The sequence below is a fragment of the Rana temporaria genome, chromosome 6 (assembly GCF_905171775.1).
Source record: "Rana temporaria chromosome 6, aRanTem1.1, whole genome shotgun sequence".
Classification (NCBI taxonomy): domain Eukaryota; kingdom Metazoa; phylum Chordata; class Amphibia; order Anura; family Ranidae; genus Rana; species Rana temporaria.
This window is the reverse complement of record NC_053494.1, coordinates 60,115,743-60,141,164: the sequence shown is the minus strand read 5'-3', so window position 1 is coordinate 60,141,164 and position 25,422 is coordinate 60,115,743. Positions and strand designations below refer to the sequence as shown.

Below are 25,422 nucleotides of genomic sequence, written 5' to 3'. Positions count from 1 at the left end.
TCCAGCGGACCGTTTCCGCGGATAAATCCTCTCGAGGATTTCGGCGGATTTTCATGCGATGGAGTGTACACACCATCGCATTGAAATCCGCGCCGAAATCCTCTGGCGATGACGTGTCGCGCCGTCGCCGCGATTATGACGCGGCGACGTGCGCGACGCTGTCATATAAGGAATTCCACGCATGCGTCGAATCATTACGACGCATGCGGGGGATCCCTTCGGACGGATGGATCCGGTGAGTCTATACAGACCAGCGGATCCATCCGTTGGGATGGACTCCAGCAGATGGATATGTTCTGCATGTCAGCGAATATTCGATCTGCTGGAATCCATCCCAGGGGAGATATATCCACGGAAACAGATCCGCTGGCGTGTACACACCATAGGATCTATCCGCTGAAACCCATTTGCTGGGATTTATCTGCGGATGGATTCTATGGTGTGTACGGGGTTTTAGTTCTCACTTAGTGAAAACTTACTTTAAGCAGCAACAATTTGTCATGAAGCAGTAATAGGCCCCCTTTGACCAGCAGGTAGAAACTGGTCAATAATTCAGCTAAGGCTGTCCTTTTGCTCATTAATTCATAATTGCCCTGCCACTGTCCTATTTCTTTCAGACTCTCTTTAAAGAGGAAATAAACCCTGGTGGATTTTACTTCCACTTTGTTCCCTGCAAAGTAAAAGCATAATGGGCTAATATGCATTGCATACTAGCCCGTTATTTACCACTTACCTGCAGAAGAAGCCCGCAATGTCACAGCTGTCCCCGCTGTGTAATTGCGTCCATCTTCAACCCCTCTTCCTTCCGGGGCCGTGGACTCCGGTTCTAATATTGGCCGGAGTCACGTGGCGTCACTCCCACGCAGGAGTCGGCGGTCGCGGCACAGGCACTATAGAAACGTCCTTTCTTCAGTGCGCATGCACCGACGTATATGGCGAATATCTCCTAAACCGTACAGGTTTAGGAGATATTTCCAGTACCTACAGGTAAATCTTATTATAGGCTCACCTGTAGGAAAAAGTGGTTGTACAGGGTTTACAACCACTTTAAGAATTAACGGACCACAGATGATACAGCAGTGTAAAATTGGTTAGCAGAGGGACATTTTTAATGAGACAAAATGGGCCCGAAAGTAATAGAAAAATAGAGTACAGGTAGGAAACAGTGGTGAAAAATTGGCTGCAGCTAGGCTTACATTTACTAGAGAATCACAAAAGGAAGGAATGTCTGCACTACCAAAAAAAAAACGATATACTGTATGTGTGTCTCTGATAACTATTAAATATAATTGCAGTACCAAATGTAATAATTCAAATAAATAAAGTGTTATAATGATTATTAAAATGTGAATTAAAAAATTGCAAAAACACAGTGATATCATTGTCAACAAAATAATTTCATTATTTTGCACTTTTTCTTTTATTATTTTGTTGATAATGTGTTTATGAAATGATGTTATTTATTTATGTTATCACATTTAGCCCTGCATTTATATTTTATTACTAGAAACAAAGAACACAGGATGAGGCTTTACTATAAGCAATGAGAATTCCATAGAGGCAGGGGCGAACTGACCATGCCACTAGGGGGCCCGATCAGGATTGCCAGCCTCAGTAAAACCAGGGACAGTATGTAAAAATCTGTGTTTTTAAAAAAAAAATCCCAAGATTATAGCTCCCCTGCCTCTCCAGTACCTTTTCAGTGTGTGTACAGTATGTGCATTCTGTGTGTATGTATACTGTGGGCCAGATCCACAAAAGAATTACGCCGGCGTATCTATTGATACGCCGCGTAATTTCAACGTTCCCGCGTCGTATCTTTGTTTTGTATCCACAAAACAAGACACAACGGCATCTGGGATCGATCCGACAGGCGTACGTCTTAGTACGCCGTCGGATCTTAGGTACATTTTTTCGGCGGCCGCTAGGTGGCGTTTCCGTCGAATTCCGTGTCAAGTATGCAAATTAGCTAGTTACGGCAATCCACGAACGTACGTCGGGCGCTTTTTTTTACGTCGTTTGCGTTCGGCTTTTTCCGGCGTATAGTTACCCCTGCTATATGGTGGCGTACTCAATGTTAAGTATGGCCGTCGTTCCCGCCTCGCATTTTGAATTTTTTACGTCGTTTGCGTAAGTCGTTCGTGAATATGGATTTGCGTAGAATGACGTCACCGTCGTAAGCATTGGCTTTTTCCAGTTTAATTTCGAGCATGCGCACTGGGATACCCCCACGGGCGGCGCATGCGCCGTTAAAAAAACCTGTTGTTTACGGCGAGTCACGATGTATTTACATAAAACACCCCCCTATCACATCCATTTGAATTCAGAGCCCTTACGCCGCCAAAGATACACTACGCCGCCGTAACTTACGGTGCAAATTCATTGAGGATTCGAAAAAAAAAGTAAGTTACAGCAGTGTAGTGTATCTTAGATACGCTACGCCCGGCGGTAATATGCGCCGCTGTACGTGGATCTGCCCCTGTGTGTGTATATTATGTGTGTATATTGTGTGTCTGTGCGTGTGTATGTATACTGTATGTGTATACTGTGTATGTATACTGTATGTGTGTGTGTATACTGTGTGGCCCCATAATTTATTGCCCGGGGGCCCCATAATCTCCTATTGCCCGGGGGGTCCCATGAGTTGTCAGTCCCCCCTTGCATAGAGGATTCAGTAGTGTAAAATGGGACAGTAGTGGGACAGTTTTAATCAGGAATTTAATCAGGAACTTGACAATACAAAAAATATATCCCCAAAATAAATGAAAACCCCAAAATACCACCTTCCTCAAACAAAAGCCCACTTTTTTTTTTAAAGAGAAGCCTTACAGCAGTAAAAACTAATTCAGGACAGAAACTAAAAGTGACCACTGACCTCATATCATTGCCAAAATACAATTAAAGACAAAAAAGTCTCCAATAATAGGAACACCAAAAAAACAGCAAAGTTGCCCTTTTATAGTGAGGGGGTTGGTATATCCAAAATCGCTGTGATTTGCCCCTGTGTCTCTTACATGGTGTAAACACAGGAGGCTGTGGCTGTTGGATATAGGTAAGTATGTGTCTGTGGAGGGGGGGGGGGGGGGGTTAGGGGGTTAGGTTATGTCCGGTTAGGTCAGGGAAAAGGGACAAATAGGAAAAGTGCAATTTAAGCCCTGGTTCACACTGGGCTGCGGGAGTGAAGCCGTGCGAGTTCATCTGAACTCGCACGATTTCACTCCCGCCGGCAGTCCCGATTTCGGCCGCGATTTAAGAGACATCTGTGCAGGTTTCTGCACAGATGTCTATGTAAATCGCGGCCCGAAATCGCAAAAAGTAGTACAGGAACTACTTTTTGAAATCGGTGCAGCGCAGCAGATGCGGCGTCGCACCGATTAGGACAGTGTCATTGCCGACAATTGCCGCTGATTTGAGATGCAATTTCACATGTGAAATCGCATCTCAAATCGAAGGAAATCGTACCCAGTGTGAACCAGGGCTAAGAGAGATTTTAAACAAGCTTTTACCTACCTCCTTAGCTGCAGGCAGTGTGGAACATATTAAAGGTATACAAAGTTGTTCAAATCAGGTCCCAGCACCCTGCTCTCCTCTTTCCCTGTGTTCTTGCTCTGTGTTTACATTAGCGATTAAAAGGCTACGAAATCACTTGAGACCATGTACCATAGGGAGTCTGTGTATTTGTCTACAGATATGAATGGAATTGTTAAACATATATAGCATTCAGATAACAGAGAACATACGAGACTTCATTGACATACACAGTAGGTCATAAAAAAAAACAATGCTTTTTCCCCACACTGTCCAGGTTTCAGATTTTAAAATGTTAATTTATAATCTCATTCAGTGTTGTAGGTATCTATTTTTCACATGTAATTTGCCTCTTTTTTTCTGCAGTGACCTGGAAGGCCTCTCATCAAACCTAATGTATAACCATCCTCCTGACATTTCACATGGAGAATTTAAAAGACTTGTTGCCTTGGCTGCAAATCTTATTGTAGTCACCGTATGTGGAACTCACATTACTAAAACTAAATATGATGTCTTTATACAGTGAAGAAAACATAATTTTATTTATTTGTCATTATCTTTAATCCTAATGCCCATATATTAAATGCAGGGGAAACAAAGCTTTGATTAAATAGTATTTGATGGAAAAGAACGAGCTTAAGGTAGTATTAAACCCTTAGCAATTTTTAGCTTAAAGTAATGTTAAACCCAGTGGGGTGGTTAATGAACTAAAACTGGGGAGTGCTAAATCTGGCACAGTGGACAGTGCAGTCTCCCCAGTCTGTTAGCTTAGGAAGTGGAAGGAGGAAAAGGGGAGTGCCTTGTCACCCTAGATTACAGGCCTTTGTTTTTCAATTTAAGCACACAAGTGTAAGCATAAGCAAGGATTAATAGACAAAGGGCTAGATTCAGGTAGATTCGCGCATTGTTACGACGGCGTAGCGTATCGTATTTACGCTACGCCGCCGTAAGTAAGTGAGGCAAGTGCTGTATTCACAAAGCACTTGCCTCCTAAGTTACGGCGGCGTAGCGTAAATGGGGCCGGCGTAAGCGCGCCTAATTCAAATGAGGATGAGGGGGGCGTGTTTTATGTAAATGGGTGGTCACCCGACGTGATTGACGTTTTTTACGAACGGCGCATGCGCCGTCCGTGTACATATCCCAGTGTGCATTGCTCCGAAGTACGCCGCAAGGACGTATTGGTTTCGACGTGAATGTAAATTACGTCCAGCCCCATTCACAGACGACATACGCAAACGACGTAAAATTTTCAAATTTCGAAGCGGGAACGACGGCCATACTTAACATTGGCTACACCACCTAGGGGGCAACTTTATCTTTACGCGGCGTATCTCTTACGGAAACGGCGTATCTTTACTGCGACGGGCAAGCGTATGTTCGTGAATCGGCGTATCTAGGCATTTGCATATTCTACGCCAAACTCAACGGAAGCGCCACCTAGCGGCCAGCGTAAATATTGCACCCTAAGATACGACGGCGTAGGAGACTTACGCCGCTCGTATCTTAGCCTAATTTAAGCGTATCTGGTTTCCAGAATACGCTTAAATTTACGACGGCGCAGATTCAGAGTTACGTCGACGTATCTACTGATACACCGGCGTAACTCTCTCTGAATCTAGCACAAAGTGAATAAATCAGCTGCTGAAAGTGCTTTAAAAAATCTGAGGGTTTGATACGACTTCAAGTAGCATCGATTTGGAATTTTTGGATTAAAGTGCAAATTTATGCCCAATTTTCTCTGTTCTGGGTAAAGTGGGGAACCTATTGTCTCTCCAGTGGGGAATTAGGCAGCATTTAAAAAATTATATTGTTTCTCACACCCTCTCACCAATTGCTCTGATTCTGAGAAATCTTCTGCTGAAGGCCACAGTAAAATTTCTGATTGTTGACCCACTGGGTGCCCTGCATCTCGTACTGGTTTCTTCTGCAAACGTCTAGTGCGGTTGAAGTCAAAGGGAGGTAAAATATACAGACGTGCAGCTAAGCAATTGTGGTATATTTTCCAACAGTTGTGTTTTTTTTTTTTATCTCCTTTTTTATAGACTCCAGGCTGTCCTTTACCACATCTTCATCAACATAAAGGTAATTGATACTACACAAACATCAGGGTGGGAAATAAATAAATATATTTAAAATCATGGATTTCTTTTTTTTCATGGCAGAGGATGGTGCAAAAGCTGGCACAGGGCACTATTTTACATCTACATGTGTTAAGATACCAACCTGCAGGCAAGAGCCTCCTTCCAGCAAAAAGTCATCAACTCTGAATAAGGAGAGCCACACCCGATATGTAGAGAATGTGGATTATGGTTCTACAAAGCTTCATCCTATAGAGAAGGGCTCTTCAAAGGTATTTAGTCTACATTGGAAAATTTGAAATTAATTCAGGAACACACAGTTTAATGGTTGAATAGTTAAATTTTTATTCAAACTTTGTTCAATTGCACCAGCCTGCTCTACTCCCATTGATCTGTAAAATAATGATCCTGAAAAGTACATGTTGGTAATGCTGAAGCATGCTCCTTGCTGCCTCTCTCACACATACACACACACAAAACCTGATGCTTAAAAAAGAATGCACTAGGATGTTTCTTACAGCTGCTGTACAGTGTAACGACACCCCAAGTATGAAAGGGGTTAAAGTCGTTTAGGGCATTCCATTCCCGAACACAAGGCAGCTACAGGACACACCAACCAGCCAGACAAGAAACCCATACGAATGATTCTCCCCCAAATACGAGACGAAACTCTGTGTTGAGGGTCAAACAGGAATAAATCTTTATTGAAAAATACAAGTCTTAAATACAGTAAAACTGGAAGGGGCATATCTCCTGCTCATATTACTCTGGAAAACACCTGTGACCAGAATCCTAATTAACATGAGCTAATTAACAAATTCTTTTAGACAGCCTAAATGACTCAGAGACATGACCTTTTAGGCTAGACCTGCTGTCTGGTAGCTCAGAAGACACAATCAACATTATCACAAATCAACATAGAACTCCTTCACACAATAGCAGTTAATTACCACAACAACAATGAGATGCAGAGCAGTCACACTAGAGTGGGGACTGTGCAAGTGCGCCTGTGAGTGTCAGTGCGGGTGGGGAGGATGGGCGGAGTGCGAGGGGACTGTGCCCATGACTGAGGGCAGCGAGAATGGGCGAAGCCTTGCAGTGTGCCTGTGAGTGGGGGCGGAGGCTGTGCCCCTTGATCAGTGTGCTATCTCCCGCGCGGCGGCAGCGGGCCCCCCTACAGTGCCGGAAATCAAGGGCCCAGTCACGAGTGTGCCTGCTGCGGCCCTGATAATTCTGCCACTGTTCCCATGCCACTATGAGGGGGCCAACAGCGGCTGTACACAAAGGTGGACATGACCCGTCCTCAGGCAGGGCACATTTATCTCTCTTTAGCAATGTTGCCTGTGCTATCCAGCCACAGCATGCAGAGGAGGTGGTGGGTAGTGTTGCTCACGAATATTCGCATTGCGAATATTCGACTCGAATATAGCATATTCGAGAAATCGCGCTATATTTCGAATTTCGCGGTGAATATTCGCAATTCCGAATATTCGATTTTTTACAATTTTTTTTTTAGAACAGATCACATCCTAGATATCTCCATCGACGTCTAAAAGCATTGCTGGTATGATTAGAGACCCTGGGCCGAGTAGCTGAAGCGTTCATTGAATTTTGCCGAAAAATCGCAATGCGATTATTCGGCAATCGCAATATCGCGCGATTATTTTCTTCGCCCCTATCTTCCGCATCAGAGCGATTTTTACAGTTTCATTTTTAAAACAGATCACATCCTAGTGATCTCCATAGACGTCTAAAAGCATTGCTGGTATGATTAGAGACCTTGGGCCGAGTAGCTGAAGCGATCATTTTATATTGCCGAATATTCGCAATGCGAATATTCGGCAATAGGAATATTGCGCGATTATTTTCTCCGCCCTTTTGCATCAGAGCCAATCAGAGTTCTCCTTCCACACTCGTCAGAGGTTAGCAACCAATAGGAACCTGCCTGCACGGACATTATATAAGGTCACTCCCAGCACCATTTCATTGCAGATTCAGAAGCTGGCTAGAGAGTGTGGAGGCTGTTTCTGTGTTCCTGTGTCTGTTCCTGATTGATTTATATCATCATCAGCATAGTGCTGCATTTAAAGAAAGATGTGACCACAAATATTTGACAACTTTTGGGTGCTTGAGGCCAGTAAGAGTCAATATTTGGGTCAGGGATTGGGGGGAGGGGGATTTTGGGGGGGACTTTTCGCGGCACTGATACAAACAATCTGGTAAAAGGTATCGATATTTATTTAACAAAGAAAATACATATATAACACAGATGAAATTTTAAGAACAATCCCCACATCATACATCAGAAAGTGATTAACAGACTGTGTTTTAGTGGAATCGATGACCTCGACCGGTTTCGCGGTTTTACCGCTTCTTCAGGAGGAGTTTATGTTCTAAAAGGTATATATAAACAGTTGAAATAAACAAGCAGAACATACAAAATATATATACATTATGTATAATTCAAAACAGCGCATTGTACAGTAGAGCAAAGCACTCACCCAGGCTGGTCATATGGTCGGACGTGAAACCTGGCAAAAGCCTTCTGTGGCGCGTGGAGGGGGATATTTTTATTTAGACGGGCTCTATTAGGATAAGGAGTAGAATGAATAATATATATATAACAAGGATGGCCAATTGATTATTGAGGTATGGATCACCAGGGGGTGAGGAAGGTGTGTGAATGACCAAACAGGATGAAAAGAACAAGGAAGGGAGGGAGGGGAAGAATTGGAAAGGGGGGGGAAAAAGAAGGAGGGAAGAAGAGAAAGGAATGGGAGAAAGGGAAAGGGGGGGAAAGGAAAGAAAATAGGGGAAGAGGGGGAGGAAAACAAGAGGAGGAGCGGAAAAAAGAGTTATTGGAGCGGGGCAAGGGGGGAGGGAAAAGTGGGGGGGGGGGGAAAGGGGAAGAGGGGAAGAAAAAGAGAGGGTTTTTGGTTGGTGGAAGGGAGAAATGAAAAAGAAGGGAAAAAGGGGGAGGCCATGGGGGGGGGGGGGGGGGGGGGGGGGGTGAGGGGGAAGAGGTAGCGGGATATAGGTGAGAAGAAAAAAGTAAAAAATAAACCTGAAGTGAAAAAAAGTGAGAAAAAGGGGGGGGAGGTGAAGGAAAAAAGGGGGGGGCAAAAGTATTGGTGAAGTATAAAGGGTGAAAAAGATGAGAAAGGTGAAGAAAAAAAAAAAAGGGGGGGGAAGAAGAGGGGGAGGACTGGTGAAGAAAAAGAGGGGGTATTGACTGTGATGGGGGATTAGGAAAATTAAAACGGGAAGGGAGATTTTAAAGGGCAATGGAAGAAAAAAGGGGGGGAAAAAAATTGAAGATGCCAGTGAGAAGCACCAGCAAATATACATCCAAGGTGCAGTGTTGCATAATAGATGATAAAGAATAAAATTCAGAGAAGAAGTGATTGATTAAAAAGATCTATCACCAAGCACTTACTGAAGTTAAGAGTACCCATCACCAGGATAACCAATAAATAGTAGGGAAGTTCCCCATAGGGGCCTTACCATCAACATATTGATAGTACACACATTACTGGGGCACAAAGATTGAGGTGGAATCAGCCTTAAATAGTAGCTTTGCATTGCCAGGATAAGGGCAATCGCTGTGCAGTCAGTCCAACTGAGAAATCCAAAGAAGGAAAGATTTATCCATAAGGGCAGTTGCCAAATCAAGGGTAGAGCAGTCTTAGTGACAGGCAGTCAGATGTACTCACCTCGAATGTAGGACATTCACATGTGTCCCCAGGGAGAGCGTCCGTGCTAACTCACAGAAACGGCTGTGTGAGCCGCTTTTGTAGGTATCCCTGGACGGCGTGTGACGTCATCGAATTGCGACGCCGCCGCCGTCCAACGTCCCACCAACCCATGCACGTGAGTGCGTGGGTGTGTAGCTGCTGACCCAATGGCAGTGCGCCAGGTCATAGGCTACAAGCTGAGAGCTCCAATTGGTGCTCACGGCCGGGGACGACACACCACGCGCCAATAGGAAGGGGAGAAACCAGGTGCACGATCCAATCAGCCAGCCAGGCTGTCTGAGCTCCAAGAATACGCTGTATTGTAAACAGAAATACATGGACATTTGTATTGCAGGTAGAGTGATACACATATTCAATACTGAAATTATGAAATAGCGTGGGGTTACCCCATCACAATGCTTGGCTGTTAATTCAGAGTTAAGGGTCTTTTTTTGCCAAAATAGGTTATGGAAAAATCATCACATAGTTACCCTCTAATGTCCCTGTATATATGAATAAAAATATACTTTTTTTGGGGGGCAGATAAACGCCTCCACATTAATGCCACAACCTATTTAGGAACGATTGGCATTTAGGACATCAGTATGTTTTTCCAAAGGGGAGGAAAGACACGGGAAGAAAGGAGGGGGGGGGGGAAAAGAGAACAAAGGGGGGGGGGGGGGGGGGGGGGGGGGGAGAGAAATGACCGCCATCTAGGGGACTAGAGGGGGATCTCAATACTAGCGTAGGAAAGATTTGTAGGAGTTCATTTCATTTAATCCTGGAAAAGTTGTGGCATCGAGATGCTCGATCCACAGGCATTCTTTCTGTAAAATAATCCTATTCCAGTCTCCACCCCGTGGATGTTGTGGGATTATTTCCAAGATAAAAAACCTTACAACAGAAAGGTCATATTTATGATATAATCCAATATGACGCCCTACTGTTGTTAATTTCCCTACGTTTGAATCGTAAAGGTGATCACCCAAACGCTGTCGAAATTCCCTAAAGGTCTTGCCTATATAAAAGGCTCCACAAATACAAGTCATGAGATAAACAATGCCCTTCGTGCCACAATTGGCCGAGAATGGGGGGTAAAAATCCTCGCCATTGGGTAACAGAAAATGATCACCCTCCATCACCCATGGGCATCTTGGACAGCTGCCACATCTGTAGGTGCCCCTAGGTGATGTGTGCGTTGTGTCTTCCGTAACATAATGACTACTGGTCAGTCGGTCGCGTAATGAATAAGCCCGACGAAATACCAGTTCGGGTTGTTGTTTAACATATTTCCTCAGGATATTGTTTTCAGCGAGGATGTGCCAGTTAGCTTGCAGTATGTTACGTAAGTCATTGTGGTGTGCAGAGTATGTTGTGATGAATCGTACTGATTCATGTATACGTTTTTTAATATTTTTAGAGGGGTCATACAACAAGGATTGCCTAGGTCGAAGGCAAGCCCTATTGTAGGCCTTTTTCAGATTAGTGTGGGTGTATCCACGAGCAAGGAGACGATCTCGTAGTTCATCTGCCTGTCTCTTAAAATCTGTAGGTATTGTACAGTTCCTCCGCAGTCGTAGGTATTGGGCAAATGGAATACTTCGAATGAGGGGCCTAGGATGGGCACTCGAGGCACACAAAAGGGTGTTTCCTGCTGTCGGCTTCCTGTAAAGGTCAGTGTATAGTGTGTCATCCGCCTGTTTGATGACAGTCAGGTCCAAAAAGGGGACCTGGCTCTCATCAAACACCACTGTAAATTTCAAATTAAACTCATTGATATTAAGCATCTGTACAAACTCGAGTAGGGAGTTTTCCCCCCCCTTTCCAATTCTTCCCCTCCCTCCCTTCCTTGTTCTTTTCATCCTGTTTGGTCATTCACACACCTTCCTCACCCCCTGGTGATCCATACCTCAATAATCAATTGGCCATCCTTGTTATATATATATTATTCATTCTACTCCTTATCCTAATAGAGCCCGTCTAAATAAAAATATCCCCCTCCACGCGCCACAGAAGGCTTTTGCCAGGTTTCACGTCCGACCATATGACCAGCCTGGGTGAGTGCTTTGCTCTACTGTACAATGCGCTGTTTTGAATTATACATAATGTATATATATTTTGTATGTTCTGCTTGTTTATTTCAACTGTTTATATATACCTTTTAGAACATAAACTCCTCCTGAAGAAGCGGTAAAACCGCGAAACCGGTCGAGGTCATCGATTCCACTAAAACACAGTCTGTTAATCACTTTCTGATGTATGATGTGGGGATTGTTCTTAAAATTTCATCTGTGTTATATATGTATTTTCTTTGTTAAATAAATATCGATACCTTTTACCAGATTGTTTGTATCAGTGCCGCGAAAAGTCCCCCCCAAAATCCCCCTCCCCCAATCCCTGACCCAAATATTGACTCTTACTGGCCTCAAGCACCCAAAAGTTGTCAAATATTTGTGGTCACATCTTTCTTTATATTCAATGGGATGTAGGCACAATTTTCATCCATTATACCCCCATTTTAAGAGAGGCGACACTCTCCCCTTTTCTCAATAGTGCTGCATTGCTATTTAGTGATTCCAGTGCATCTTTTCCAGTATATCAACTGCTTTTTTCAAAGCAATAGACCCAAGAGCTTTTTTCAAAGCTACGTTTTGTGCTGTTTTGTGCTGTTTTGTTCATCTTGTGTTACTGTTTGATCTTGCATCTTTGCTGTTCAGTGATATTTGCTAGTGATTTCAGTGCACATTTTGCTGAGCTTTCTAAAAGAGCTTTTTTCAAAGCTAAGTTTTGTTCATCTTGTGTTACTGTTTGATCTTGCAGCTTCGCTGTTCAGTGATATTTGCTAGTGATTTCAGTGCACATTTTGCTTAGTTTTTCCTAAAAGCTAAGTTTTGTGTTCAGTTTAGTTAAATTTTGTGTAGTAAGTGTACACACTGTTAGTGTACATTTATTTCATCTAGCTTAGCTTAGTGTGTGTTTAGTGTCTGTGTTTTGTGTTTAAAAAAAAAAAAAAAAAAAAAGTTAGTGTTTGTTTAGTGCTTTTTTTTTTTTTCTTTAATTTTGTAGTCCTTGTCTTTGGTGTACTACTTTTCTTATAGTTTAGTAGCTGTCTGTGTACATCTTTGTCTGCTTGCCTGTCTTGTAAAAAAAACACATAAAAACACATTTTCCTCACATTTCCCCCCCCCAATAAAGTTTACCCCCCCACACACATCAGCAATCATGAGCGGCATCCGTGGCCGTGGCAGCAGGGGTAGGGGAGTTACTCCCAGTGCTGGGTCGCTGCCAGCACGGGGTACCTCTCGTGCCCCTACTAGTGGTAGAGGATCGGGTGCAAGGGGAGTCCGCCTGATCCGGGAGTTCTTCCCATCGGGCAGCCGCCCGATATTGCCATCTCAGGCTGAAGTAGTGGTGGACTACATGGGGCACAGCAGTGCCACTGAGTCGTCGGTCCCGACTCACAGTAGTACCATCATTACACCGGTGCCTGTAGTACCCCCCCCCAGCCCCCAAGAGTCCAGCATCTTACTGTTCGACAGCGACAGTGAGAGGGATATCTTGGGGGAGGCCATGCATCAGGCAGACCTCCAGCTCTGTCCTGATGGTCAGGACCTTTTTGAAGGGATGGATGAGGAGGATGGGATACCTGCTGGCAGTATCCCAGAGACATCCCTTCAAACTGGTGCTGCTGTTTTGGTGCAGGAAACAGCAGCACCTAGTCAGACCCAGGCGTGGGTGAGAGGACAGCGGAGCCAGGCTAGAGGCTCCATGTCAGTTGGTTCCCTCAGACCAACACATCTCAGCCCTTGGTCTGACATCTCTGGGGGCGAAGAGGGTGACCCATCATGGTTGCCATCTGACGCGTCGGCTCACTACGTCAGTGACGACGGGGAAGGTAGGCACCCTGGTGAAACGGTGCGCCAGGTCACCACCAGGGAGACCATCGTCAGGGTCTCCACTGGTGATGGCAGCAGGAGGTGTCAGGAGGAGCAGCAGGCAGCTCCACCTGTGCGCACCGAGTCCCAGCAGGTGCAAGTAAGCGTCACCCCATCTGACAGGAGGGCGGTGCTGAAGTCACCTGTCTGGAACTACTTTACCTTGGTGGCAGACAACCCTACCGTGGCCATCTGCCGGATTTTTAAAGTGAGGGTGAAGAGAGGGAAGTGTTTGGCTCGGGTGGGTACCACAGCCCTGAACCAGCACCTGAGGATAAACCACTGGGCGGTGTTTGACGAGATGAAGCGTGGTGGTGGTAGCAGCGCCACCACCACAAGTGAGCAGGGTACAGCAGCCCCTGCCACATCTTCATCTCTTTCCAGCAGGTCATGCCCCCCCGCTCCCTCTAGTAGAGGTACTGGTACCGGCAGCCAGACCTCTACTTCCACAGGACCCTCCGCGTCTGTGTCCCGCACTGCCGTCCGGCGCCAGGCGTCAATTTCAGACGCCTTTGACCGCACCACTCCCTTCCCCCCTGGAGACCGACGTGTGCGTTCCCTCAATGGGCTCCTGGCAAGGGTTATTGCCCAACATCTGCTGCCCTTCAACATAGTTGACAGCAACCCCTTCAGGCAGATGTTGGAGCAGGCCCAACCCCATTGGCGTGTCCCCAGCCGCCATTTCTTTGCCAGGACTGGTGTCCCTGCCCTACACCAGCACATTGTGCAGAATGTAACCCTGTCGCTGGATCACGCTGTCAGCGACAGGGTTCATCTGACAATGGATGGCTGGACCAGCAGGCATGGGCAGGGGCGCTACATCAGCTTCACGGCCCATTGGGTTTCCCTCCGAGGCGTCGGTGAGGGATCGGCGGCAACCGATCTTGTGGTGCCGCCCCGGGGTGTCCAGGGGAGAACTGCTGGTCTCCCTCAAGCCACTGTCTCCGCAGCTGCTGAGCCTCCCAGCAAGCGCCCCCGTAGCTACTCAAGTGTGGGGCACGTGCGCTGTCAGGCCGTGCTCCAGCTTGTTAGTTTAGGGGACCGGAGACACACTGGACAAGAAGTGCTGAAAGCACTTCAGGCTCAGGTCCAGAAGTGGCTGACACCCCGAAGGCTCCAGGCAGGTATGGTTGTCTGCGATAACGGCAGCAACCTACTCGCCGCCCTCAGTGCTGGCAGTCTGACCCACGTGCCCTGTCTGGCACATGTCCTCAACCTGGTGGTGCAGAAGTTCCTGCGCACTTATCCCGGGTTGAGTGACATTGTGGCAAAGGCGCGTAGGATTGCCAGCCACTTCAGGCGCTCCCCAACCGCTACCGCGTCCCTGTCCGAGTTGCAGCGGAACTACAGTCTGCCCCTTCACAGGCTGATTGTGGACAGTGTGACGCGGTGGAACTCCACCCTCCACATGCTGAAGAGGTTGTGGGAGCAGCGAAGGGCGGTGAGGGAGTACCTGATGGACCTACGCACTGAGAGGGCTTCACCACAACTCCCTTTCATCGCCTGTGCGGAGTGGGGGCAGATACAGCAGGTCTGCCAAGTGTTGTCCTCCTTCGAGCAGGCGACCAAGATGGTCAGCAGTGAGCATGTCGGCCTCAATAACGTGCTGCCAATACTGTTCATGCTGGAGAGGACAATAGATCGCCTGCTCGAAGCTGGGGAGAGTGCCTTGGTGGAGCAGGAGGAGTCAGCAATGCTCCACCGAGACCAGGGCCAGGACGAGGAGGAGGAGGAGGAGGATGATGATGATGAGGAGGAGGAGGTGGTTGCTGGTGTCATCCCGGAGTCAGGGCCTGGTCAGGAGGGAGAGCCGGTGTTGGGGGCACCGATAGTCCGGGGTTTGGGCATCTCTGAGCGTGACCAGCAGCGCCTCAGGGATGAAGAGTCGGACCTCATTGACCTGGGCAGCAGTGAGGAGTCACAGCGGGCTGTGCTCTTCCCCATGGCTGCCCACATGCTGAGATGCCTCAGGAACGACCCCCGGGTTAAGACCATCAAGGCGAGGGATGATTTCTGGATGGCCACCCTTTTGGATCCCAGGTGCAAGGGGAAACTGGAGCAGTTCATCCCAGCCAGCCGGAGGCAGCACCGGATGGAGGAACTGCAGGCAGGCATTGTCAGCCGGTTGGAGCAGGCAACTCCCCGGCCTCCAGTTGTCCCCCCTCATCTCACCCAGCAGGTGGCTGCACCCAGCAGCAGCCGAGCAGGGGACCTAATGGATGAGATGAGGATGTTCTTCCAAACCGAGTGACCCAGTACCAGCACCAGCAGCAGCAGCAGTCACCACCAGCGGCTGGCCCACATGGTGGCAGACTACATGGCGTCCGTCGGTGCTTCTGACAGTATGAGCACCGACGACCCCATGGAGTACTGGGTTGCCAGATTGGACACCTGCCGCGAGCTCGCTCAGTATGCGCTGGAGTTATTGTCTTGCCCCCCCTCCAGCGTACTATCTGAGCGGACATTCAGCGCGGCAGGTGGGGTGGTCACGGACAAGAGGACCCGTCTGTCCACAGACTCCGTGGACAGACTCACATTCATAAAGATGAATGAGTCCTGGATCGGCGGTGACTTTCTGGCACCCGTCGTCGGTTCAGGGCGCGGAAGGGTCCCTTGTCATGCATTCCCTGATGGAGCCCCGGACCTGATGTATTTACAGTGCTGAATATAACTATTTTAACACCTGAGAAAATCAATGTTAATATTTGGTACAGTAGGCTTTCTTTGCAATTACAGCGGTCAAACCTTTCTTGTAGTTTTACACCAGCTTTGCACACACTGGGGGAGGGATTTTGGCCCACTCCTCCACACAGATCTTCTCTACATCAGTCAGGTTTCTGGGCTCTCGCTGAGAAACACGGAGTTTGAGCTCCCTCCAAAGATTCTCTATTGGGTTTAGGTCTGGAGACTGGCTAGGCCACGCCAGAACCTTGATATGCTCCTTACAGAGCCACCCCTTGGTTATCCTGGCTGTGTGCTTTGGGTCATTGTCATGTTGGAAGAACCAGCCTCGACCCATCTTCAAAGCTCTAAATCAGGGAAGGAGGTTGTTGCCCAAAATCTAGCAATAAATGGCCCCGGTCATCCTCTCCTTAATACAGTGCAGTCACCCTGTCCCATGTGCAGAAAAACACCACCAAAGCATGATGCTACCACCCCCATGCTTCACAGTAGGGATGGCGTTCTTGGCATGGTACTCATCATTATTCTTCCTCCGAACACGGTTAGTGAAATTATGACCAAAAAGTTATATTATGGTCTCATCTGACCACATGACTTTATCCCATGACTCCTCTGGATCAGTCAAGACACCTATGTCAGCAGTTATTTCCCACTCTATATACTCCTATTACCACTGCTGTTCATCATGGCACCTCCTGCCCAAGTGATATGACTCTGTATCAACTACTACTGCTAATACTACTACTGCTGCTGCTGCTGCTGCTGCTGCCCAGTCAAGGCACATATGTCAGCAGTTATTTCACACTCTATATACTCTTATTACCACTGCTGTTCATCATGGCACCTCCTGCCCAAGTGATATGACTCTGTATCAACTACTACTGCTAATACTACTACTGCTGCTTCTGCTGCTGCTGCTCAGTCAAGACACCTATGTCAGCAGTTATTTCACACTCTATATACTCCTATTACCACTGCTGTTCATCATGGCACCTCCTGCCCAAGTGATATGACTCTGTATCAACTACTACTGCTAATACTACTACTGCTGCTGCTGCTGCTGCTGCTGCTCAGTCAAGACAACTATGTCAAAAGTAATTTCCCACTCTATATACTCCTATTACCACTGCTGTTCATCATGGCACCTCCTGCCCAAGTGATATGACTCTGTATCAACTACTACTTGGTAAAGTCAAAGTCTTTACCAAGTAACTATAGACCTGTTAGTCTAACTTCTATAGTTGGGAAGATACTGGAACGTTTAATAAAAGACCACATGGATGAGTTCTTGCTGGAAAAAAACTATTTAAGCAGCAGACAACATGGATTCATGAAAGACAGAAGTTGTCAGACAAACCTGATTTCCTTTTATGAAGAGGTAAGTAAAACCCTGGACAGAGGCGTGGCTGTGGACGTGATATATTTGGATTTTGCAAAAGCGTTCGATACAGTTCCGCACACACGGCTCATGTGTAAGGTAAGGTCTACAGGATTGGATATATCAGTTTGTAAATGGATAGAAAACTGGCTGAAAGACAGAATTCAGAGAGTCGTGGTTAATGATTCTTACTCTGAATGGTCCAATGTTATCAGTGGTGTACCCCAGGGTTCAGTGATGGGACCCTTACTTTTCAATATATTTATAAATGATATTGGGTCTGAGATCAAAAGTAACATTTCTGTCTTTGCAGATGACACCAAGCTATGCAGTGGAATAACGTCCTTGCAGGATGTCGCCAATTTACAAGCCGACCTCAATGCTCTGTCTAATTGGGCGACTGAGTGGCAGATGAGGTTTAATGTTGATAAATGTAAAGTTATGCACTTAGGGACTAAGAATATGCATGCATCATACATACTAGGGGGAGTACAACTGGGGGGATCTGTAGTGGAGAAGGATCTGGGGGTTTTAGTTGATCATAAGCTCAATAATGGCATGCAATGCCAAGCTGCGGTTTCCAAAGCGAGCAAAGTCCTTTCTTGTATTAAGAGAGGTATGGACTCCAGAGACAGAGATATAATTTTGCCCCTGTACAAATCATTAGTAAGACCTCATCTGGAATATGCAGTTCAGTTTTGGGCACCAGTTCTCAAAAAGGATATCGGAGAACTGGAGAAAGTGCAGAGAAGAGCAACCAAACTGATAAGAGGCATGGAGGAGCTCAGCTATGAGGAAAGATTAGAAGAACTAAATCTATTCACTCTTGAGAAGAGGAGAATTAGGGGGGATATGATCAACATGTACAAATATATAAGAGGTCCATACAGTGTACTTGGTGTTGAGTTATTCACTTTACGGTCAACACTGAGGACAAGGGGGCACTCTTTACGTCTAGAGGAAAAGAGATTTCACCTCCAAATACGGAAAGGTTTTTTCACAGTGAGAGCTGTGAAAATGTGGAACAGACTCCCTCCAGAGGTGGTTCTGGCCAGCTCAGTAGATTGCTTTAAGAAGGGCCTGGATTCTTTCCTAAATGTACATAAAATAACTGAGTACTAAGATTTGTAGGTAAAGTTGATCCAGGGTAAATCCGATTGCCTCTCGGGGGATCAGGAGGGAATTTTTTCCCCTGCTGGAGCAAATTGGATCATGCTCTGCTGGGGTTTTTTGCCTTCCTCTGGATCAACTGTGGGTATGGAGTTGGGTGTATGGGATTGTATTGTGTTTTTTTATTTTGTTTGTTTATTTTTTTGTGGTTGAACTGGATGGACTTGTGTCTTTTTTCAACCTGACTAACTATGTAACTATGTAACTATGTAACTACTGCTAATACTACTACTGCTGCTTCTGCTGCTGCTGCTCAGTCAATACACCTATGTCAGCAGTTAATTCACACTCTATATACTCCTATTACCACTGCTGTTCATCATGGCACCTCCTGCCCAAGTGATATGACTCTGTATTGTCAATGTCTACTACTACTACTGCTCAATCAAGACACCTATGTCACTAGTTATTTGCCACTCTATACTACTATTACCACTACTGATGCTGCTGCTGCTGTTCATCATGGCACCTCTTGCCCGAGTGATTTGACACTGTATTGTCAATGTCTACTACTACTATTGCAGCTCAGTCAAGACACCTGTGTCCCAATTTTTTGGTACACTATTGACTACTATGGCCACTACTGATGCTGTAAAGTCTTCCCCAAGTGTTTTTATGCTATCTAGTACTATTACCACTACTGCTTGTAAATCCTGCCTGTGTGATACTTAGTGGGAATGCTTTAATAAGCATTCCCAGTATGGATACCCGTAAATGTATTAATCTTAATTAGTGTGAATGCTTTAATAAACATTTCCAGTATTGATATCCGTAAATTTAGTATTCTTATTATTCCTTACGTTTTTTGGTTCTGCGTAACTTCGGCATACTTTCAGCTATTGAGACCATTCAACTGTAAAAATGTTCGTCTCGTTCAGCTAATGATGGGACTTCTTCAAGTTTTTTTGGACTATTTACACTTTTATAAATTTTAAGCTTTTAGACCCTTTTTTTTAACATTGAAGTCAATGAGAACATCCCTTTCCCCTTTCAAATCACATGCCCTGCCAAAAGTTTCAGCTACTTCATACTTTCACTTACAGACACTAAACAAACTTTAAAGCGGTCACAAATTATTTAGCTATCCGGCTATGACTTTTCAGATCGTTATCGTTTACAATTTTTGGTGAAAACGCAATTTACGTTTGGCGAATTTTTTACGAAAATGCAATCGGTTATAATGTAATCCTATGGAGGGGATTTAGAGTCTGTCATGTGACCTTAACATTGGAGATCTTTGTAATTAAAAATATCTTTAGAAAAAGGGGAAACAAATTGCTCTCACGCCCACAAGATCTACTTTTCATACACAATTTTTATATCAAAACGTAGCTATGCTTGTCTGGTTTCTGGCAATGTGATCAATTCTGCGATACGTATTTTAGTTTTAGTTATTGGAGCAACAGCCAGAAATTATGTCTCATAGACTCTCATGTTAAATTATCTAAAAAATGTTGCTGCAAAACTCACAAAGACGCTCTTTTCTAAATCGCAGACATGGCCACATTTTTAAGTTTATCAACATAAATTTCATATCGATGCGTTCACAAGGGCCGTGTATTTCAAACGGTGTAGTCGTTGTATCGATCGCATGTACGGTTGAGGATTTATTAAGCTTTGTTTGGAGGCTTAAATCATGTATTTGATCTGTGAATTAAAAGCGTTTGTAATGTTATTTCTTTCCATAAATAACTTTCCTGACCTCAGTGCAATATTCCTCCTCACTGACCTGGGGGGGAGGGGAAACCTCTTGAGGGGGGAGGGGCGACCAGGAAGTCAGCATACTCTATACTTTGCAGATAGAGAAAGAAGCTGTGTGTCCTAAAGATAGTGTAGTGGTTATGGTGAATGTCTTTGGCAAGGGGCTCAGCAATTAAGCTATTCAGCATTCCCACTCGCATTTTCCTCAGGAAATGCATTGTCTAGTTACATTATATTTTAATACTACTGCTGCTGCCTCCATGCTGAGTAAAGCTTCATGACCTCTCTGGCACAGCGGATCCACCAACAGCCTCCGCTACAAGCTACCAGACCGGATCTAAACAGCAAGTGTAACTATAACAATGAACCCTGGTTTGCGGCATTTTTACTGCAACCATTGGGCTGTCTGCAAGAGCTCATCTGCATTCGCTCTCTCTTTCTTGCTCTCCCTCTCTCTCTCTTTGTATATATATATATATTGTTGCTTTTGTTATGTTCATTTTTCAACAGTTTATTTTGTGTTCGTCGTGTCTGTGTCGTGTGCTTTAGTTTGTCCTAGGTTACTGTTAAATAAAATAATAGTATAAAATGTTTTTGCTTATTATGAAGTTAGATGTGTTGATGTTGATTTGTTTGATGTGAAGTTAGATGTGTTGAAAAACCTACAAATCTATCTCAAAAAGAAATGAAACATTTCCAAAAAATAAGATTTTTTAATAAAAAAATAAATTCAGATATAACTCTGATTGAGCTTATGAAGCCGTTCCATTTCCGCAATATTTTTGGATTGCTGCTGCTCTAGCAGCGCATTTTGTTGAGTCAGGTAGCGGATCTGGCGTTGGTTTCCCAGGATCCTCTGGTGGGTTTTCTTTATGAGTGCGTTCTGCCTCATCATCTTTCTTGATACTGTTAGGATATAATAAAAAAACATTTGGATTTCAAAGAACGTTACCAAATAAATAAAATATTTTTTTTGCTTATTAATCAATCATTATCATGTGTATACACTTGTTATGTGTCTAACACATCCCGGGTGTGCAGAATTATTAGGCACATTAGTATTTGGACCACATCATCCTCTTTATGCATGTTGTCTTACTCCAAGCTGTATAGGCTCGAAAGCCTACTACCGATTAGGCATATTAGGTAATGTACATCTCTGTAATGAGAAGGTGTGTGGTCTAATGACATCAACACTCTATATCAGGTGTGCATAATTATTAGTCAATTTCCTTTTCTTTGGCAAAATGGGCCAAAAGAAGGACTTGACAGACTCTGAAAAGTCCAAAATAGAGAGATATCTAGCAGAGGGATGCAGCACTCTTAAAATTGCAAAGCTTCTGAAGCGTGATCATCAAACAAAAGAAGCGTGTGGAAAAACAAAGGCGCAAAATAACTGCCCATGAACTGAGAAAAGTTAAGCGTGCAGCTGCCAAGATGCCACTTGCCACCAGATTGGCCATATTTCAGAGCTGCAACATCACTGGGGTGCCCAAAAGCACAAGGTGTGCAATACCCAGAGACATGGCCAAGGTAAGAAAGGCTGAAAGACGACGACCACTGAACAAGACACACAAGCTGCAACGTCAAGACTGTGCCAATAAATATCTCAAGAAAGATTTTTCTAAGGTTTTATGGACTGCTGAAATGAGAGTGAGTCTTGATGGGCCAGATGGAAGAGCCCGTGGCTGGATTGGTAAAGGGCAGGGAGCTCCAGTCCGACTCAGACGCCAGCAAGGTGGTGGTGGAGTACTGGTTTGGGCTGGTATCATCAAAGATGAGCTTGTGGGGCCTTTTCGGATTGAGGATGGAGTCAAGCTCAACTCCCAGTCCTACTGCCAGATTATGGAAGAGACCTTCTTCAAGCAGTGGTACAGGAAGAAGTCTGCATCCTTCAAGAAAAACATGATTTTCATGCAGGACAATGCTCCATCACACGTGTCAAAGTACTCCACAGCGTGACTGGCAAGAAAGGGTATTAAATAAAAAAAACTAATGACATGGCCTCCTTGTTCACCTGATCTGAACCCCATTGAGAACCTGTGGTCCATCATCAAATGTGAGATTTACAAGGAGGGAAAACAGTACACCTCTCTGAACAGTGTCTGGGAGGCTGTGGTTGCTGCTGCACGCAATGTTGATGGTGAACAGATCAAAACACTGACAGAATCCATGGATGTCAGGCTTTTGAGTGTCCTTGCAAAGAAAGGTGGCTATATTGGTCACTGATTTGTTTTGTTTTTGAATGTCAGAAATGTGTATTTGTGAATGTTGAGATGTTATATTGGTTTCACTGTTAAAAATAAATCATTGAAATGGGTATATATTTATTTTTTTGTTAATTTGCCTAATAATTCTGCACAGTAATAGTAGTCACCTGCACACACAGATATCCCCCTAAAATAGCTAACATTAAAAACAAACTAAAAACTACTTCCAAAAATATTCAGCTTTGATATTAATGAGTTTTTGGGGTTCATTGAGAACATGGTTGTTGTTCAATAATAAAATGAATCCTCAAAAATACAACTTGCCTAATAATTCTGCACTACCTGTATACTTCTATCATAAATACCATATTATGGTTCTACAATCTGACAGGTGCGCTTTATATGTTGTCCATTTTTATATCTACATTTTATTGTTGAAATGTTATTAATCATTGTGCACATATTTACCTTCCTGAGCGAGGCTCACAGGACCGCTGTCTTCCTCCTGCTCGTCTGCTTGAGAAGTTGGGGTGGGGGGGGGGAAGCTCCTCAACTTGCTCCTCAACAGGAGCTGGGTTGGCGAGTGGGAGGGCCCTGGCTGCTCCTCCTCATCCATCTCCTCCTCTGCCGCATCCTCCTCTGCCGCATCCTCCTCCTCCTCATCGGCCTGGCGCCTTCTGCGCTTGGCGCGAACAACTGGTATTGGAGCTCCTATAATAACACAATGTTCATATATTATAAAAATGTTTTCTAATGACGTATGAAAATTCTGTGTACTCTGCTGTATTGTATATGAATACAAATTGATTTATATAGACAGTTAACCAATGGGACAATGTTATATTAAAGGGTCTTGTGGGCACTACAGGGGACTGAGCGTGAGCTGGGATGCCACCATGTTAAAATGAGCTGTTTTTGTCTCCTTTGTTTTGTTCAGACGATCTCATGTTAAAAAAAGGGCCTGATGGAGCACACGGGATTACTATAACAACCCCACGCCTAACACAGGAATTTAGTGGGAATCTATATATATAAAACTCAACGTGTGTGTGCATGTATGTATGTATGTATGTTCCAGCATCACGTACAAACGGCTAAAGATATTTACATGAAACTTGGCACACAGGTTACTTATATGTCAGCCACAAACATAGGATAGGTGGTTTAACCCTTACCCACCCCCATTTGCCATGGTCGGGGTTTTTCTTTAAAGTCCCATTCAACTCTATGGGAAATACATGTTACTTCATAACAGCTGTAGATATTTCAATAACACTTGGTCACATGTTACCTATACGTCCACTTAAAGTATAGGATCGTTAATTTATCCCTTAACTACCCACTTTGGTGATGGTCTGGGTTTTTGTTTAAAGTCCCATGCAAAGCAATGGGAAAAGTATGTTCCCACATAACTTCTGTGTTCCTGTCTGCTGTCCCATGTCTTTTTTCAACAGTACTATGAATAACTTGGCTGGTGGTGATATATGTTAGCACAACATGGCATCTTGGTTAACAACATCTGACCTTACATGAATTACATATGACCTTACATAACTGTCACCAAAGGAGCTGCGGTGGCTCAACGCGATTGCCACTGCGCTGACAAGCGATTCACCTCTGCAGCTAGGGGTTCGGATCCCGCTCTCGGCTACATGTGAATTGAGTTTGGTGGTCTCAGCCCCGCCCCCGGTGGGTGTGCTATGCGAGGTGGGGTTGGGAGGACCCCCTGGGGCATGGAGAAAGGTGGCAGATTGCCTCTGGGGGAGGCCTCCCAACTCCTGCAGGCCAGCTCCTCTCTCTCTCGAGTTCACGCACAAAATACACTTTTGAAAAAAAAAACATAACTGTCAACAATAACTTACCTGGATGATATCTGTCCCGAAGACGTCTGACCTGTTCCATGTGGCGCCTCTTCAGGTCAGACCACTTCTTCACAATCGCCAGCTGATTGTGTTGGCCGCCGAAGTGGCCATTAGGGCGCTGACCACAGCCTTTTTCTCTGGCTGCCTGCGGAGCTGGTCGTACCCTGTTTCCAGGAACTTCTGCAAGATGAAGAACAAAGTATATTGTAATACTTTTGTTGACAGCCTTATGGATATATGACGTAAATGTATGGTATTCAACAATTGGAAGCATTCTCGCCTTATTAATCAATGACAGGGGTAACATGACAGATTTTATATCCTGCCATTTCGGTCGCCACCTTTTTTGCATAAATATAGCAGCCATTATCATTTGCATAATTATGTATATATTATTAACAACACAGGATACACGTATAGGGGAGATATGCGTTGCTATTCATCTGACCGCTATAATTATTTTTGGACACTGATAATGGGCCTGTACAATAGATTATTTTTTTTCATCCCTATCTTTATATAGGAACAATAATATGTTTGTTAATTTTGACTTTTTGATGAATTAATTTTGAATAAATAATGGAGTTGATGTTATTTAACAACTACAACTACCAGCATGCTCTGATACACCATGTAGCTCACCGTCACCAGCTGTACAACAATTATACTTTAACTCCCAGCATGCCTGGACAGTTAATGGCTGTCCAGTAATAACGGGGAGTTGTTTTGCAACAGCTGTAGGCTCCGTTTAGGAAACAGTGCCGTACAAGATGTTTTCTTTTAATGTGGAGGTGAGGGTGGTTATGTAGGGGTATGTGTATATGTTTTGTTTTTTCATTTATATTTAGTGTGGTGTAGTGTTTTTAAGGTACAGTCAGAGGGGCATGGGGTTCACAGTAGTTTCCCGCTGAGGGTTTGAGCTGCAGCGCCGAATTTGCTTCAGCTAGAAGCACACTGTAAGCCACAGCCCATGTGAATATACCCTGTACATTCACATTGGGGGAGAGGGGGGGGTAATTGCAGCCAGTTGCATGCAGGGAGTTTTAGTTTTGCAACAGCTGGAGGCAGAATTATTTCACATTGGTCACTTTCCTCACTCTCCCATCTTCCTTTTCCCCACTTTCTTTTATTATTTTTCCCCGTG

At 44.8% G+C, this 25,422-nt stretch overlaps 1 protein-coding gene across 2 annotated transcripts in view; it reads left to right on the top strand.

The window, feature by feature from the left end:
• LOC120943533 overlaps nucleotides 1-25,422 on the top strand; it is a 77,187-nt gene that overhangs the window by 17,958 nt on the left and 33,807 nt on the right. For both annotated transcript variants that reach the window (XM_040356892.1, XM_040356893.1), the window contains exons 5-7: nucleotides 3,895-4,003; nucleotides 5,571-5,610; nucleotides 5,691-5,878. In XM_040356892.1, coding sequence (XP_040212826.1) covers nucleotides 3,895-4,003; nucleotides 5,571-5,610; nucleotides 5,691-5,878 — 337 coding nt within the window. The remainder of the gene's footprint in view (nucleotides 1-3,894; nucleotides 4,004-5,570; nucleotides 5,611-5,690; nucleotides 5,879-25,422) is intronic.